The 20,139-nt window shown below is 36.7% G+C and overlaps 1 protein-coding gene across 1 annotated transcript in view; it reads right to left on the reverse strand.

Annotated features, from left to right (window-relative positions):
- The window catches only part of kcnd1 (potassium voltage-gated channel, Shal-related subfamily, member 1), a 55,240-nt gene that overhangs the window by 2,391 nt on the left and 32,710 nt on the right, over positions 1-20,139 (reverse strand). Inside the window, exons 3-6 of the mRNA XM_084087181.1 lie at positions 11,579-11,741; positions 10,740-10,823; positions 1,596-1,688; positions 1,243-1,481 (exon numbers count right to left, since the gene is read on the reverse strand). Of these exons, the coding sequence (XP_083943307.1) occupies positions 1,243-1,481; positions 1,596-1,688; positions 10,740-10,823; positions 11,579-11,741 (579 nt within the window). The remainder of the gene's footprint in view (positions 1-1,242; positions 1,482-1,595; positions 1,689-10,739; positions 10,824-11,578; positions 11,742-20,139) is intronic.

The raw sequence follows: 20,139 nt of genomic DNA on the forward strand, positions 1-20,139 counted from the left end.
GTATATTATGTTACATATATCATTATTTTACATATTTCAGTTTAGGTTAAGTAATATACAGTATAATTATCAATATTTACAAATAATTAAAATCATAATAATTATAATAAAACAACATAACCTAAACTGAAATAAGTAAAATAATGTATTTATTATTTAATAATAATATTTACTGTTTTTGGAAGAAGATGACCACTGTCACGATTTGGTTATGTTTCATGTCTGTCATGTGATCCCCTGTTCAAGTCATGTGATCCTGCCATGTGTTCCCTTGTCTCATGTGTCATGTTGTCAATGGTTCATTGTTTCATTGTTCACAGATGTCCCTTGTCTTGTCATTAGTCTTGTGTGTATTTAAGCCCTCGTGTGTCTTTGTCAAGTTTTATTTGTGTAACCACTGTCTGGTAAGCTCCATATTCATGTTCATGTTTAAGTCTTGTTCTAAGTTCATGCCACGCCATACTTTTGTTTTATGTTTGTTCACGTTATCCTAAATAAACTTGCACTCTGCAACTTGCCTCCAGTGGACTTTACTACAACCACAAAGGCTGCATTTATATACAATAAAAAAAAAAAAACAGTAATATTGTGAAATATTATTACAATTTAAAATAATTTATTTTAATATACATTTATAAATGTAAGTATTTTGTAACATTACAAATGTATTTACTGTATTTTTTGTCTCAATTCAAAGCATCCTTGCTGGATAAAAGTAATTCTTAAAAAAAGAAAAAAATTGTATAGCGTTTTTTTAATAATAAATATCATTTAAAAGCAGCTTTACAGAAAATGCATGCGTCTACCTTATAAATTAAAAAATACATTTGTGTAAGTATGCATGTATGTCTGTGTATGTATATATATATACATATATATATATATATATATATATATATATATATATATATATATGTACACACACACACATATATATATATATATATATATATATACACACACACACACACACACACACATATATATATATATATATATACATATATATATATATATATATATATACACATATATATATATATATATATATAATGATAAACTACTGATAAAATAATAATGATATATTTGTAATGGTCCTAAAACTACTCTAAATTTTCTTTATGCTAAATAAAGTAGATCTAAGTTTATTTGAGTCCTTTTCACAATACATATTTCATGATACTTTTTTTCCATTTGATTGTAGAGTGAAAATGACATCATCATATCTATCTGATGTCATACCTTTGGGGTCCAATAGAGGTTTTGTGCACTTGCAGAGTGTCCAGCTCCTGCACGCTGCCCCGGCTGACCGATACGGTGGAGTTGGCGAGGCGGATGGCTCTTCTCTTAGATCTGCGGGGGCAGCAGGACGTCGACAACCCCTGCTGGCTGGAGATGGAGGTGCTGCGGCTCGTACGGTAACCCACAGACTCAGTCATACACATCTCACTGAACGTCAGCTCGTCTGTGAACTCATGGTTCTGTTGGAAAACAGGGGGAAATGCTTAATGAAACCTTCTGGATTATGCACTTTGATCGAGAAATGTATGATCATTTGTGTCCAGTAACAGGCTGAGCGAAGGAGCTGTACTCACGGTTGTCTTTTCCAAACAATGTAGCAGGTGATGATGTTGGTGCTCAAAGGAAGATCTGTTCTTCAGGCACAGAGCGCTGTCATTGTCTCGAAACTGAGAGATAAAAACACCACAAAAGTTTATTTAGGGTGATCCATAAAAAACATAAAAATCCATAAAAATCTTTAGATACAAGCTACTCACCTTAAAACATCTATCTTAAGTGGACACAGATCTATTTAAAGAGACCACGACTATTTACAGCCTTCAGAGGTTGATAGCATCATCAAGACTGCAGGTTTATTTTTGTTAAAGAACAAAAACATTTTGTTCACTGTCATCTCCAATGTACTATGGCTGGATAGGTTTTATAAAAAGATATGTTTTTACCCTTTTTTTGTGCAAAAAACAAAACAAGAAAACCAGTTCAACTTCATTATAGTTGATTCTTACTGATTTGGGAAGAAGTCTCTCATGCAAAATACAATAAAACCATTTTTTTCAAAGATTTTTTAAAAATAATTCAAACATGTCCACTTGAGTGTACAGTATGCGTTTTTGTTTTTAACTAAAGAGATATTGTATTAAACATATAATAACAAAGTAATACTGTATTTAACAAACCAATAAATGAAATAATATCATGTGAAAGCTATAAAATATCTACAAAAAATATAATACAGCTTCAGTTATTGCAACTGAGTTTGTTCCTGTTCGACAGAGAAGATGGAGAAGAACTTCATACATTTATGAGGATGTGACGTAAACAACCAGTGAAGGAAAAACTGTGGAAACCCATCAGACTATATAGAAGGATAACGCATTACAAGTAACATGCATTATGTAATCGGATTACTTTTTTGATGTAACGAGTAAATTAAGACATTGCAAGCAACGTACATTACATAATCACATTAGTTTTGGACGTAACAGCAAATTGCATTCAGTGACAAAAATGACAAAAACAGTCAGATATAGTATGAATTGTAGCTGAAATATAGCTAGTGATGCATGATGTCCAATTAAGTGGGCGGATGATTAATCAGAATTTCCTCCCAATCTAAAATCAATACTTGGAAAATGTAACAATAATATGAACTCCTAAAAATTTAACCTGCAAGAGTCTCCTGGAGAGAAGGAATGGATGGATATTCCGGACCAAACTGGCATTTCTGACTGGCTGTCGGCCATCTTGGTTTGGAGGGAAAATAAATCCACATACAACAGCTTGCCGCATGGTGGCAGTGTAAAGGATGATGCACTATGTGCAACTATGCCTTCAAACCCATGCATAAGCAAGAAAATTGCCTTTTGAAAACTATATAAATGATATATATAAATTGTTTCCATTTTTCTATAATTATGGTAAAAAATATTAAGAATTAAGAAAAAGTATTATAGATAAAATATGTATATGGATGTTAGCTAAATATAATTCAAAACAGTCTGCAATATATGACCATGTTGTGTGACTGGCTTGTTGGGAGATTCCAATTTTATTCCTGCCAAACTTGTTGCTATGATACAGAGCTGCTGTTTTTTGTTTTAATCCATAAAGGCTTTATCTAACTGCAATAAACTTTACATTGCAACGTAGTTGCAGTGGGTTAAAGCCTTCATTGCACTTATGTCACCTGTGATTTGACCTTACTTTACCACGCAACTACCTCCCGAGACAGACTGCTGTCCTTGATGCCATTCGCACGTATCCGGTAACCTCTATAACCTCTCGTTGTAAAACGATCACACGCAAGGATGTCTTGTCCTGAAGAACAAGTCTCTCAAGAAACATCGGTCGCAGCGTCTCCCTTTTATGCTTCCCCGATACCATCTGGCCCCCGAGTCAAGGTGGTTTATCGCCATCTAGAAGTAGCCCATCAGAAGGCTTTAAAAGCAGCCGATCTTATCGAGGAGCGAGAGGACGGGCTGTTCAGAGAGGCTGGGACAGAGCAAGGACTGCCCCGTCAGCCGAAACCAAGGATGGCTGAAGGAATCGGGGCAGATAAGATCATCAGTAATTGGACCTAAGCACAATTAGGTTTGTTTTTGCTGGAAGAAAAGCCTTAAGTAAAATGAAATGACGCAGATATACCGCCAAAAACATCTGAGAAAGTTTGATCACGTAGGACGTGAGTGGGAGCAAAAAGCAATTCCACTTCTCAGATGGAAAAACCAAAACGTCTCAATCCTTTGTAGCCCTATACAGAACGGATCTGGAACGGAGACAACGGCTAACATAACACAAAGCATTTCACTCCCATACAATTCAACACAGGAACTACATTTAAAAATTCCCCAAAGCACAAGTGTGTGAGCAAACTAATTCTACAGAGCGGTTTCAATAAAGGATCCACTACGTTATCTTGACACAACAGCAACAGAGCAAAAGCAGAATGTCATACATCCTTCAGAGCGACGCAAAATGAGAAAATGAAAGAATCTCAATTTATCATTATGTATTTCCTGTTTGACCGGGAAAACAAAAAGTGAATTTCTCTACCAGCCAATCACAGATAGGCAAGCAATAAATCCCAAATAAATACATCTCAGTCAAATCCACGGGCTGCAACACTCTCTTTCTGAACACTCCATCAGGAAAGAGAGCAGAGGAACCTCAGAGGGTATTAAACCATCAATCACTGACAATTCCATTGTTAAAAAAGTGCTGATAGGGACGTCACATTAACAACACAATTTTCTCAGTGGAGACAAGAGATACAGCCGTTGGATGACTTAACTACCCATGATTAGCATCTACGCAGGCTGTACCGATGAAAAAAAAGAAAAAAAAGAAGCTGGTTCTAAGAGCTCCAGGGATGGAAAAGATCAATAAATCTGTTGAATGCAGTTCTTTTAATGGTGAAGATGATGCTGGAGTGTTCAGGGTGATTGCTAGGCTGTCCACTCTCAGAATAAAAGGTACAAAAGCAGTCACTGGGGTGGTACCCTGTCAAAAGGCACAACTTTGTATATTATTTACCACGAAAGAGTGCATAGTACCTGAAAGGTACCCAAATAGTACATATTAGTACCTTTTGAAAGGGCACCGTCCCAGTGACAACTTTTGTCCAATTTTTTTTTAGACTGAATATAAGTGGTTGCATGCTTACCAGTTCAAGTTAAATGTTGCAGGATGAGTTAATTACGAGATTAAGTTTAATACTTACATGCTTAAAAATAAATGATTACTATTAAAAATATTGTTTTATATTTAGTGGTGCTTACTAATGCAAGTACAATTAAGATTAATAATAAATTATTATTATTATTATTATTATAGAAAATACAGTATCTTATTCAGTGCTGCTTACTAAGGCAATCATAATTAGGATTAATCATAATTATTATTATTAAAAACATTTATTCGGGATAAAAACAGATTAATTGGATTAATTAATAAGCACATCATGTAATTAATTAGATTACAAAAGTAGAATCGCTTGACAGTCCTAAAAAAATTTATAGAAAAACACAAAATTATACATTTAGTGGTGCTTACTAAGGCAAGCAAAATTATGATTAACAATATCAACAACAATAATGTTTAATAAAATGTAATTATTATTACTATTATTAGTAAGCACCACTAAATACAGTACTACATTTTGTATACATTTTTGATTTTGTTTATTTAAAAAAATACATCAGATTTTAAGCTAATACATGAAAATGTAAATCATACATAAATCATGCACATGAACACTTCCTAATAACCTTTCGTTGAAGGTCAAGACGAATAACAGTGTGCAGAGACAAAAGTAAGACCTAAGTGGAAATTCAAAGCCAGAATAGACTGAAGAGTTGAAAAAAGCGTTTGTCGGGTTTATAAATAGCATTGCAGGCCTGTTAGTAATGGGTTTATAGATCCATGCTGAAAAAAAATACACCCTCACTCGGGGACTGTAAATATTGGATTATTGTGGGTTTCACAACCTGAGAAGATTCCGGAGAACTCTACCTGCCGCATTAGTAAAGACACGGATCTCTCTCTCTCTCTCTCTCTCTCTCTCTCTCTCTCTCTCTCTCTCTCTCTCTCTCTCTCTCTCTCTCTCTCTCTCTCTCTCTCTCTCTCTCTCTCTCTCTCTCTCTCTCTCTCTCTCTCTCTCTCTCTCTCTCTCTCTCTCTCTCTCTCTCTCTCTCTCTCCTCTCTCTCTCTCTCTCTCTCTCTCTCTCTCTCTCTCTCTCTCTCTCTCTCCTCTCTCTCTCTCTCTCTCTCTCTCTCTCTTCTCTCTCTCTCTCTGGATACAGCTACTTGTCCTGCGTAGTGAAGATGGATTTCAGCAGTGGGAAAAGGTGTGTTTATGGAATAGAGCTTTGCTTTAATCCCTGCAGTTATGATCTGATAAACTGACAGGACACGAGGCTGCGGCAGATACGATTTCAAGACCATCACACCACAAAGCACTTCAAAAAATCATGCAAGCTGTAAATCCTGCTTAAAAGAAAGAGCAGAACATAAAAGAAGTTATCTAGCTTGACTATCTGACAGCAGTGGTCAACATTCACTTTCATTTTATGGAAAACATATGCTATAGACCCCAAAAAAACTGCCTGGCAAATGCCAAACAAAAATCCCATGGATTTCAAATAAATGGATTAGGACATGTGCACCACGCTTTCTTCAGAAAATGTAAACATCACGTTTGCTTCTATTATTTCTTAGTCTTTAAGCAACTTTGAAGTTATGTAAAACAAATGGGGAAATCCATAAGCTGTTATTCAACACTGTACATCTTCATTTTCCGCCCTTAACCGTGAAGTAGACTCTATATTCAGAATGTATTACAAGAGCAACATGATCAACAACAAGCGCAGTGAACACATCCCGGGGCTAGAGGAACTGAAACGAGTGCAATAATTACATAAAACCACAGAGAGAAACCGATATTTAAGTAGGTTTGTTTTCCCTGGGATGGCAATTACCGCAGAATAATGATAACCAGGGCTTCCTCATAAAGGGAGTGATTGGGAAAGGGCAAGAGATTGTTTCCATTTGGGATAAACACTGTACTTAATATTACTTAATGCAGCAGAGAAAATGCTATTTGAGAATGTTAAACATACCCATACGCTGGAAGGTGAAAGAAAACCTGTTGAAATATTTTACAAATTGCTGAATCATACTGTGATAAATGACTTCATGGGGAACAGCGACCCAGGAAATATGCTTATTTGGTGCTCAATTATTAATAATGGTTCTTATTGTAATCAATGTTTAAAACAGTTAATATTTTTGTGGAAACTGGGAATTTCTTCAGGATTCTTCGCTGAATAGAAAGAACAGCATGTATTTGACTTTTGACTTTATTTGACTATACTGTAACATTATTAATGTCTTTACTGTCAGTTCAATGTTAATTTCATGCATCCTTGCTGAATAAAATGACTAATTTCTTATTATGATTAAAAAAATAACTACTTACCCCAAACTTTTGAATAGTATTGCATCACGGTTTCACAAAATATTAAGCATTTGATCAACACTGATATTGAGAAAATGTTTTTTTGAGCAGCTTAGAATGATTTCTGAAGGATCATATGACACTGAAGACTGGAGTAATGATGCTGAAAATTCAGATTTGTATCACAGGAATAAATTACATTTTTAAAAATATATAATATTAATAATATTTCAGAAATATCACTGCTTTGACTATATTTTTGATCAAATAAATGGAGCCTTTGTGAGTGTACTGCAAGAGACTTCTTTCAAAAACATTACAAAAGCTTAATTATTCCAAACTTTTGATTGTTTAGCTTATTTTTTCCTGGATCTCCAGTTCTTACAGGCCACCAGATGGTGTACTTATGGGATCCACCAGCAGGGGGCTAACCGAACCCTGCTAACCTGAAACTGACCCCTTGAAAAAAAGCTGCCCGGAGGTGTTACCAAGCTGAAAGCCAAGTGAACCGACAGGCCTGAAAGGGTCTCTGTAATTACTGCTGCGCCTCCCACCTGTCCCGCATCACCTGTCCTTCCTTCAGTGTTGTTAATTGCTATTTCCTCACAGCACCCCAGGTAAGGCCCTGAAACCGTGTTTAGCTGACTCTGAATGTCAGCGGCCATTTGAAAAAGCTGATATTACAAGGCTCTTGTGGGACTGACGCATTCTCAGAAGCCAAATGACTGACCTTTACACATACAGTAACACTGTTTGATGAGATCAAAAAGACTGTATGATCGTTAATATCTTAAAATCTGTTCTGTGCTCAGCAGAAAAATATACTGTACTTTTTATGAGCTGGTGCACTATGACTTTTTGATTTGAATTTGTTGCCCTCCATTTGAATATGAATACTCTGAACCTGAGATTCTCTTGTTGCCGGGTTTGACTCAGATTTAATGGGTTGTATTAAACTTTTATAGTTTTAGCCTTGGTTTTTTAAAATCGGAGGAATTTAGATTTATCTTGCAATTCGGAGCTGAGAAAGTTACTTTGAACTAAATCTAAAGTTAAGATTCTACATCTTTTATTCATCTTGATTGTAATTTCAACATTTACTAATAAATTAAGATCGAAAGTTGGGTTACATTATTATTTTAAGGTGTCCTGTTGCAGTGTAATTATACATTTAAAATCAATTAACAACATGTCCTTAGGGTTTGGTTTAGGATGAGTCAGATTATGCATAATTTACTGTTATTACTACAGTCATGTAACAAGTAACAAGGACACTTTAAAATTGTTACAGAGGAGGTTCCCGTACCGCCTCCTCCGCACCACCGGAGGGCTCCGTCTCCCGAATATTAAAGGGATAGTTCGCCCAAAAATGATATTTAAGCCATGATTTACTCACCCTAAAGCCGTTCGAGATGCATACGTCAATCTTTTTTCAGACGAACACATTTTCAGTTATTTTAGAAAATGTCTTAGATCTTTCAGTGGTTATAATGTGAAGCAATGGGGTCCAGCTGATTCAAGTCGGAAAATGTACATGCATCCTTCACAAAAATAATCCATCCGGCTCCAGGGGGATAAACGAAGGCCTTCTGAGGGTAATCCGTGCGGTTTTGTCGTAAAAATATACATATTTAAAACTTTATAAACTAAAATAACTGTCTTCCGGTGGCGGTCGGTGCGCGTTCACAGAGATGAATGCGTCGTGACGTAGAACGAACGTGACAGCGGAGCCAGAGAGCAGAGCAAAACAAAACTCAACGTTCGTTCTACGTCACGACGCTTCCTACGCTACGTCATACGTCATACGCCAGCACCCATCTCCATGAACGCGCACCGACCGCCACCGGAAGACAGTTATTTTAGTTTATAAAGTTTTAAATATGTATATTTTTACGACAAAACTGCACGGATTACCCTCAGAAGGCCTTCGTTTATCCCCCTGGAGCCGGATGGATTATTTTTGAGAAGGATGCATGTACATTTTCCGACTTGAATCAGCTGGACCCCATTGCTTCACATTATAACCACTGAAAGATCTAAGACATTTTCTAAAATAACTGAAAATGTGTTCGTCTGAAAAAAGATTGACGTATGCATCTCGAACGGCTTTAGGGCGAGTAAATCATGGCTTAAATATCATTTTTGGGCGAACTATCCCTTTAACCATTTCATATTGAACTCAAATTCCCATAATACCTCTCACCTGGGACTGATTGCGCAACACACCTGCACCTCATTTACACACACACATATAAGCCACTTTCTCACACCACATCTCTGCGAAGTCTTGATTTGCCCTGGCTGTCACTACTGAGCGTTATTACCCGTGTTTGCTTCTTGTATTTCTGACCTTGGACTGTTTCGCAATGTTTTCGTACATCCTACTGAGATAGGTATTATGGGAATTTGAGTTCAATACGAAATGGTTAATATTCGGGAGACGGATCCCTCCGGTGGTGCGGAGGAGGCGGTACGGGAACCTCCTCTGTAACAAAAATAGTGTTACTGAAAGTTGTATCTGTTAACATTAGTTAATGCACTGTGAACTATCATGAACATTTTCATTAACTATGTTAGCTAATGCATTAACTGATGTTAAGAAATTGTAATTGTTAAAAAACGCACACCAACACGGGCACGCACACACACACACACACACACACACACTTTGAAGAAATTTGGGTTGCAAACTACAAAGGAGTTATTCTGGGGGGAAAAAACTTTTTTTCATTCATACAGTTAAAGTCAATGGGATCCTTGACTTTCACTGTATGGAAAGAAAGAAAGAAGTTTTTCATTCTTAATTTTCTGTCAAGCGAGATGCTACTGTTAGCCTCTTAACAGAAAACCATCTTATTATGGAAGATCCGATATCAACCATTTCTGCTGGAATATCATTGAGGCATCTATTACACGCTGTGTAAGCAGTCCTAACTGTAGTTGAAAGAACACTCAGTCAGTTCATCTCAACAATACGACTTCCCAAAATACACACAAATATCGTTTATTTCTCCCTTAGTCAGATGTTTAATGTCTGTACTGAAAGGTTCCCCTTATGCTACAAATCATTATGTCAATTTTAAAGATTTGATGTCAGGCAAACTTTGTCAACTCCAGCAACTATAGTTCCTCCTTGAATGTGCTGAGTGGAACAACTGGGAGATTGATAAAGACTATAGTTTTTCAGATCATTTAAAGACAGCAGTTCACACAAAAATGAAACTCTGTCATCATTTACTCACCCTAATGTCGTTCCAAACACTAAAGGACTTTCTTTCTTACAAGAAACAAAAAAAAGGGATGGTAAAAGTAGTCCATTCACATGATTTGTGCTCTGTACAGTGATTCAAGTCTTCTGAAGTTGTGAACAGACTGAAATTTCATTCAACCTTATCTGCTCATTCACAAACCTGCTTTGATCCAGAAGACGCACAGCAGACATGGATTCAATGCTTTCAAAAGTATTAAGTTAGTAAGATTATTTTAAAAGAAATGCAAGGAAGCATTAAATTAAGTGAGAGACATTTATAATGTTACAAAAGATTCTATTTAAAATAAATGCTGTTCTTTTGAACTATTCCTGCATCCCAGGAATAAATGACATTTTGTAGCATGACAGTCTACAAAATGTCTTCTTTTATTTTCTAGCAAGAAAGCCATACGAGTCTGGAGTGACATGAGAATGAGTAAATGATCATATCTTTTTAGACTATAGATTTTTAGTTACAGTGCAACTAAATTGAATTCTCAAGATAACCCTCACCTGAAATCCTCCTTCTTCTTTGTATTGTAGGAAGGCATTGGTGGTTCCCTTCTTGGCCATGCGAATCCTTGCCTGTCGCACTTTCTGTAAAACAAAAGAGCATTTACCTGAATCGATCGTGTAAGCATTTGTTTCACAAACAACTGCAGTGACTCAGAGGTGTAACGATGCCCGTTATGCGGTTTAGTTACGTCATGGTTTGTTCAATGCTGTTTGACCTTTTGCCTACTTTATTGTGAAAAAACAAACAAAACAGAGAGATGGGATACTTAACTTGGAAATTTAGCAAGCCAGATAAAAACCCACATTGCCTGAATGAGCACCAATGGTCAATGTACTGTGATGTACTGTAAACGGCTCTGACAATATGATTTCAATAATAATTTATAATAAATTCCTAAAAACAGGCAACCCACATTCATACTCAATGACAAACAGGAATAAAATAGGGCAAAAAAAGTAGGTAGATATTTCTGAAGTAAATTTGAGCCAACCCTATTCGTTAATGACTGTTTCACTGTGTATCAAGTGCTGAGGAAGCCTCCGGAGCTGAAATTCAGATATGGTAATGGCCGTTTGGTTTTCAATAAGAGCAGGCTCTCAGAAAGGAGGGGTGTAGAGAAACCAAATCCTTTATCGAACCGTTTCAGACACTGTGAGACAAGAGGTGATGCTGCAGTGTATATGAGAAAATTATAGCGTTTTTTGATCTTGGATGCATTTAAACCTATTGTAGGAGACCTCCAAAACAAAAGGAACCTTTAAAATGGCACTTAAAAAAACATCAGAAGAATATCCCGAACACATCTATATTGGGATGAAGAGAAGTTCTATAGTACCTGCTGTGCTCTCATCTTGTCAGCTCTCTGGTTCTGATGGTAGATCCGGCTGAAGTTAGACACAATGACGGGAACAGGGAGGGCGATAACCAGCACGCCACTGAGAGAGCAGATAGAGCCGAAGATCTTTCCAGCGATGGTGTTTGGAACCATGTCTCCATACCTGCAACAAACACCAACGTCAGTCAAACACTTAACAGCTCTGTGTGTGTGTGTGTGTGTGTGTGAGAAAGAGAGAGAATGACAATTTGTGTGAATATGATTACGCTGATTTAATGACCAGCGCTTGCTTGGAATCTATTTTGCTGTCACATTTATTGCAATTGTGTAAATTAGTTTGGAAAAGTGCATGTGTATTTCAATTTACAAGGCTCCAAAGCTCATCTCGGAGGCTCTTGAGGGCTCTAAAAGTCCACTAACACAACACATTACATATTTCTAACAGCAGAATACACCACCACAGAACTGCAGAATGCTATTAAGGTGATGTGTTTCTCACAAACACTCACACACACCACAGTCCTGCAGCAGCCGTGATCACCACTGTCCTCCTACACACTGGATGAGGGTAGACTAATTTAGAGGGGTGGTCATGGTTAAGATATAACCCATAAATCTCCTGGAAGGGCATAGTATGATATTACTCATGCACATTTTTTACAGTATGCATACTGTGCACAATTTGCACAGTTTCTATAGGCATGCAACAGTGTGCAGTTTGCAACCAGAACACACTGAAATATTGTATTCCACAATTTAGTGCGATCCATTTGACTTTGTATTTCCAGTGTGAAGAATGAACCAGAAACCTTTCTTGGCTATTATTTGATCATGTGTGAACACATTTTCACTCAAAATTTGATTAAAAATTCATACATGTTGACTTAAACTTATACGTATAGTCATATCATTGGGACCAGTGCAGCATACTACTGTTGCATTCTGCACAGCATACTGTTTCACATTCACATAAATTGTGTACTAAGCAGAATGAGTCAAACTCCTCTTACTATTTATTCCATATTAAGAGAAGCATGTGCTTTCAAAATCAGCCAGAGATCATGAGTTGAGCTTTTATTTATCAATGTCAAAACATTGCAGAAGCATTTTTTTTTTTTTTAAGTTTAGATTCAATAAATGCAATTTTGGACTGGGAACTTCTGAGTTTTGAAAGTTGCCGTATATTTTCACAGCAGGAAAATCAAACTCCTTTAGATCTCAAAAGATCAAGAAAAATGTGAAAGAAGTGCAGCCCACTACACCAATAACATCCATAACGGTATAGAATGTTTGGACGGTGAGGCATGAAACAGTGAAAGCACAATATTCAGAGCTTTACACGGAGACAGCAACACTTTTGAAAAGTAATTTTCTGAATTTTCCCTGGTGCGATACACATTTCTCTGAGGTTCACTCAGCATTTTGGATCAGTCACTGACAACACAACGAGAGAACAAGAGAGAGAGAGAGTGTACGAATCATCATACGGCACATTCACTTTCACATCATGTTTCATCCCTTCACAGGAGACCGATCTGCAGGTGGCGTAAATTAAAACAAGATTTGTTTTTAAAGTGGTGTTGATGTTCTGCACTTATATCCTGTACATGTTTACAGAATCAACAGACCGAAACTGTCAGAACACTTTCCTTCTACAAAACAGACAATATGCAAATCAAAACCTGGATACGTTTTGCTGAGCTGGGAAATAAAAAAAGATGACAATTTTATCCAAAGCGACTGTTTAAGTTACAAGAATGCTATATAAGCCACTCAAGGCTGTGCATTACAATGACTTAAACACAGTCAGCAGAATCAGGTAAAATTCTGAATTTAAGAACGGATTCTCTTCCATTTAATGAGTGTCAACTCGAAATTTCATTTCTTTCATTTCAAATTTTTCAAATGATATCTTATAAAAATATGAAGCCACTAAAGGAACAAGGGGATGAAAAAAAAAATGAGATGGGAGGAAAAATTATTTCAATATTCAAATGTTTTGCATTTCCCAAGAAACCTGCATTCCCCAAGACATTTTGCCTTCACTTGCACATGCACTTGTTTCTTGGAGAAACACAAAACATTTCCGAGAGCAAGTAAAGGCATTAAAATACGTATTCCATCTCATATATTTTCCATCACCATGTCCATTTAGGGGCTCTGAATAAATAAATAATAAATAAATAAATAATTATTTAAAATTGATTAGATAAAATTTCTTATTTATAACACATTATTCTTACTCACAAATCTCATTTAGGCTCATGTTAAATGCAAAAATGTCACCAATCACAATGAAACAACGTGGCCAAATTTGAAAAACATTTTTAAACATATTTCTCTCCAGAGATCAAAAACAAGAAATCATCTCTCCTCAGAAAGCCTCCAGTAAAAGCAGTCACATTCAGGTCTGTCACATAAATCAGACCAGGGCGCTCTGTTATGTTTTATTGACACATCAGGCTAATGTGGGATTTCTCATAAGAGCCTGATCAGATGAGAGACTCAAACACACACACACTCTTCCCACAAACCCTTTCCAGCATCCCTCATTTGTCAGCTCCTAAGAGTTTGTGCACTCCCGGGATTAATCCACATCGGCCCGTGCGCCTAATTTTGTTTCCGACTAGTAAACGTCCACATTTCGGCATCGCCAGATGGCCCCTGGTGCATAAGGAGGGCAGGAAACAGATATTGATTTGTACACTGACAATGTCTATTATCCCTCCAGTGGTTCTTGGTTTTCTTAATCTTTGAATGTTCATTCTGTTGTTTATTATTGTTATTCAGATATAAGGCAGAGATCAGTAGTTTTTATCTGGAACATGAAACCATTAAACCGCTACATAAACAGGAAAAGTTGCTCGAAAAGGACAGGTAATGTAAGGCGTTCAGGCATTATCCAGGAGAGCTCTCTATCCCTTTAATTTTCCCGTAATAGAAAGTCTTAGACAGACATCCCCTGGGCAAGAATGAGGCTGCCTGGCCTAGATGCCGGTCTGGAAAGGGGTCAAGGAGGTTTGCCAGAAGTTCACGGAGAACATTGAGCAGAAACAGGACGGAAGATTAAACGGCGAGGACATGCATGGAAAAGATCAGAGGAAAAACAGCAAACGCTTGTTTTTGCGTCTGCTGATGCTTCAGTTTTTCCTCTCCTCCTGGGGATCCAGCACCGGGACGTCACCACTTACACTCTCTCTCTCTCTCTCTCTCGGAAATCTAGCTATAGATAAAAGGGACGATTTAGGTACAGAAGGAGAGAATTTAGAGAGCCCAAAATACAGCTTCCTCAAACATGCCTATTTTTGCCCTTTCGAATCTGATACAATCCTGTTTCCCCGGCCTTGAAACATGACATCACTTTAAACTCAGCAAAACTCAGCTATGAATAGCTGTGGTTGTTACATTCCCAATTAGGAACGCTTCATCCTAAAGTCCTTCACTGCATGACGAGTACACCATCGCATAACACACAAGGCAACATGCAGAAAGGACTGCTAATATTCTGTTTACTGCATATGGAAACCCTGATTAAACATTACAACAAGCTAATCAAGGTCTTCAGGTTACGCAACAGTCAGGTTTTTTATCAGGGTTGGAGATAAACTCCTCAGGAGAGTGGCCATGTTCCTTATGAAGCGGATCAATTAATGTTATTTAATTTATTTTTCTATTATGACTGCAAATAGCATATTGTGCATTTCTACAATGGTATCAACAATTAAATCTTTTGAGTGATGCTACGTTCACACCACTAGGTGTCAGCATCCACGACAACTACCAGTACAGCGTAATGCAAGCAAAAAATTACTTGCATCTGTAATCCAACAAAAGCATCTTTATTCTATGGAGACCCTAAAGGGACATGGGGAAGGAAAACATATTTCAATGCTTTTGAGTTCTCTTGCAAAAGTTTTGCATTCTCCCGAGAAAGTGTGTTTTCTGAATGTTTTTTTTGTGTTAAATGCCTGAAATAAGTTCTGTAGTAAACACAAGCTCAAGATTTTTTTTAACAAGATTTGCTTTTACTTGTCTTGTTAAAGGCAGTTGCTACACTGTAAACCCAAATAAGTTGGCAAAACTCAAAAAAAAAAATTAGATAATCATTTACATCAAAGATTTTACTTTAAGAAATTCAAAGTTTAATTAAGCAGAACTTGCAGATTTTTATTTTGTACTCAATTACTTTTAACTTGACATATTTGAGCAAGCTAATTCATACATCTAACTTAAAATTATCAAATATTTTTAGTAGTGGAAACTTGGCTAGCTTTATCTAACTAATTCAATAAATGCTAACTTGCTAATTGGTAACACAATACTTTGATAGTATTAGCATAGCATAGTTAAACAATTGCTGAATGAGTACAGCAAATAAACAATATAAACATATATCTGCTCTCAAACCAAGCTCATGCACCACTCGTCACAGTAATCCTCCAAAAAACACAACATAACAGAAACTCTTCTAAACTAGCATAACAAAAAATTAAACACTACTAAATATCCAACTTAACATTAATCTTGCATAAAAACATACTTTTAGTTTTTACTCTCCCTTTTGAGTGTCATGGCAAAGCTGTGAAATAGAAATCCCAGCAATATTTCAGTAAAATTTAAGTTCGTCTAAATTAAAAGAAACAAGTTCATTAAACTCAAAACAATGAAACAATTCAGATTACTTAAAATGTGTCAGTTTTGTGAACTCAAAAAAGAAAGTTCAAAATACTCAAAATACTCAAACGTTAATTTGATTGAACGTATTTGTTTAAGTTTGCCCTACACAAACCAATTAATTATTTTTAGTTTTACAGTGTAACAAGTGGCTACATTGGAGCTTTTAAGCTTTTTACTTCTGCCGATTGTGTTTAGGCTTCAAAATTAATAAGTTATCTTGATGAACAAAATGTGTAAGAATCATAACTTGTCACAGAGCTTATTTTCTGCTATAATCAAAAAATCCTATTGAGTTTTTGTCGAGGGAACCAAGGTGATGCAAACTTCCAGGCTAGCCTATGTCATCATTGCAGTACTCTATTAGTCCTGATTCTTTCGTCACATTGGAAATGAAAGCTCAGGTAAAACAATACATCATGGGTGGGATACAGTATTCTGTGCGGTGTGCTCTGCTGTATACTGCACATTTACCAAATGCAGCATGTGTTTCATGCATACAAAACATTTGCATACTATGCATAACATTCAGAAATAGTAGAATGGTAGTATATGCTATTCTGAACATAGCCACAGAAATGCACAAACATACACCTGGCCAGCAGTGGGAGGTCAAAGGTTAACCGGTGAACGGGTAGTTTTCATCTGCTAGTGGAAATCGAGGAGGCTTGTGGACAGATTACATGTGGAAACACCGCTTCATGGATTTTTTAACATTTCACTAGGCATCAATCTCCTTTCTTTTTACAACCCTCATCTAGCCCTCTCTTCACGTCCCTTCTGTAGCTAGTGTGTGTTTGTGTCCCCACACAAGTTTCAATACAAATACCCACCTCTGATTGAATTTCCAGCTGTTCTACTGATGGAATCAATGTTCTAACAGCATGCAAATTCTGAAGCTAAAGCTTCAAACTGAAGCAGGGCTAACAGTGGATGTGTCACTGTTGTGTTTGCTACTTAATTCTTAATTGAAGTGTCAGTTGTTGTTAAGAACATGCATGCATAATAGATTAAAATAAAGGAGTGGTAAGAACCAACCAAGGAGGTCTATAATACCTGGAGAGAATTATTCACATTCCTATTCATCTCATTGTCTTGCTCTTGCAGTACTGGAAGTATCTGATTTGAATGTTGCTGTCATTGCACAAAAGTGTTCCACATACAGGTAACAGGGAATATATATGTAAATTTTATGCTTTTAAGACTCTCCAAAACATTACTTTGATAATAGTAGCATGGAAATATATTAATGAAAATATAAATTATGTTCTGCAGTTAAAATGTTTAAACATTTAAATAGCAAAACTTGTAAAAATAATCAGATTGCAAATCTATATTTGAATGGCTGCCAATAAAGAAACGTGCTGAATTCTGAACAGCATACTACTCTTACTGTATTTACAATATCTTTCAAGCAGAAATAGTAAGAGTAATATATTAGTATGCACTCGAATTCAGCAAGGCTTTTTGCCTCCAAAATGTTGCCATTACAACAATAGATACAAAACATATCGGACCCATTTGAATTCTACACAGAATACTATACATTTGAAAGAAATATGGAGGAGATTAGGAGGAGAAACGGTTAGACAGACTCTGCATTAGAAACAGCACTGATGAGTAGAAGAGATAACACAGTTAATAATACAGTACACATCCTCAGCATGATTATGTTCACTGTTTTGCTTTAATAGCGGTTTTATATTAAATCTGGGGAATCTATTAGACTATGGCTATCAAACACGGCTGTACCGAGCTCAATGGCTCTGGCCGAGCTGTGATACAATGAAACGCTATTGGCTATTTCAAAAAAGGGGAGGGGCTAATCGATATGTCCTGCCCTGTCAACACATTGAATAATGCTGTGTGTTTCAAGGCACTTCAGTGGGCCTTTAACAATGCTAACCAGCCAAACCCTAGTCTCAGCCACAGACGTCACACCCACGGACCGTTGGCTGAACGTGATGCATAAGGAGCACCAAATGGGAAACATTTTGGGAGTTTCGAAGTAAGTCGTCATCTGATTTGATCTGGTTGAATTCCCCCTCATGGAAGAAGAAAGAAGTAGTGTTTACAACAACGTGACAATGAGCGCTTATCAGGATCAACTAATCGCTGGGTTTTCAAAAGTATGTGAAGTTCACAATCACTAAACGAAAGTCACTAAATCACCATAATGAATAGAAAGTTTTTAAACGTCATAAATGTCTTTACTGTCAACTTAATGCTTCCTTGCTGAATAATAGTATTATTTTCTTTAAAAAACAGTTAAAACTTTATTTTATTTCACATTCTACTAACTATAAGTAACTTTGCAACTACATGTCAACTAGACTGTCTGCTTAATATCTGCTAACACTTTATTTTGATGGTCCACTTTAGACATTCTACTGACTATAAGTAACTTTGCAAGTACATCAACTTATTCGACTAACCCGAACCCTAACAGCTATCCCTAACCTACAGTAGCATGTAGTTGCAAAGTTACTTATAGTTAGTAGAATGTCTAAAGTGGACAATCAAAATAAAGTTTAAACTGTATTGTATACTCACTATGAAAATTTCAAAAAATGTCTATGAATGAAGATTTGTTTCCCCCTGGAAATCTTCAGATTTTCCATAACCACCGGAAGTCTTACAAGTAGGGCAAGCCAACTTTCATGTATCTTTGATGTTTTGATTCCCTAGGCCAGTGGTTCTCAACTCCAGTCCTTGGGACCCGCTGCTCTGCACATTTTGTATGTCTCTCTTCTCTGACACACTCAGTTCAGTTCATGGAGTCTCTCCTAACGAGCTGATGATCTGATTCAGGTGTGTTAAATAAGGGAGACATACAAAATGTGCAGAGCAGCGGGTCCCGAGGACTGGAGTTGAGAACCACTGCCCAAGGCAATACATAAACATCAAGTAATGAATATGATGGCAATCGCACAAGTTTTGCTCAGCAAGATAACGGCCATGTTGACAAAGCACAGACCATGTTAGCTTGACACAGACATTTTAAGTGTACATAAAATATTCATGAGGAGGCCGCCTACAATTACAAACTCAGCATTTGCCGGGATGTGCGTGTACCATAAACTCTGAAAGACTCTCTGATTAAACATAACACTTCATTTAGCTCACTTCACGACTGAATACATCAGCTGTCGGGCATGACAGCTAAACGAAGCAAAACAGAAATGGATGCGTTTTGACTCGGCCAACGAATACACCTGACATTTATTATTGAGCACCAGTCTTCCACAGCTGACAAGTTCTCGCTAAGCGACTGATGTGTCCAAAATTGCCACTTGACATGCCAAACGTTTCAGTTTAAAAGCCGATCTCTCAAATCCTTCCCGTTAGATTTAATCACATTTAAGTAATTACTGATTCAATTATGAATGGCCAACTGTCAGCGTGTGCTGAAAATTAAATGAGGTGTTGAAGTTTCCACACAGCGAGCTAATATCATTAATCATCTCTGCTTAGCAACAACACCTGGTCACCGTGAGCATGCTAAACACTCATAGACCCTGTGTATCATTCACCACTGGGACAGATCGCCATTACCTCTGGATAAACCTGAGATGATTGAGTTTTCTGCGCTAGATCGTGTGCCTATTGTCTGTATGATTATTTAAACCGTGTAACCGCATCAGTACTTACAGTGGGGAGAACAAGTATTTGATACACTGCCGATTTTGCAGGTTTTCCCACTTACAAAGGATGTAGAAGTCTGTAATTTTGATCATAGGTACTCTTCAACTGTGAGTGACGGAATCTAAAACAAAAATCCAGAAAATCACATTGTATGATTTTTAAGTAGGCCTAATTAATTTGCATTTTATTGCATGACATAAGTATTTGATACATCAGAAAAGCAGAACTTAATATTTGGTACA

Source organism: Abramis brama (assembly GCF_963993115.1).
Source record: "Abramis brama genome assembly, chromosome: 16".
NCBI classification, from domain to species: Eukaryota; Metazoa; Chordata; class Actinopteri; order Cypriniformes; family Leuciscidae; genus Abramis; species Abramis brama.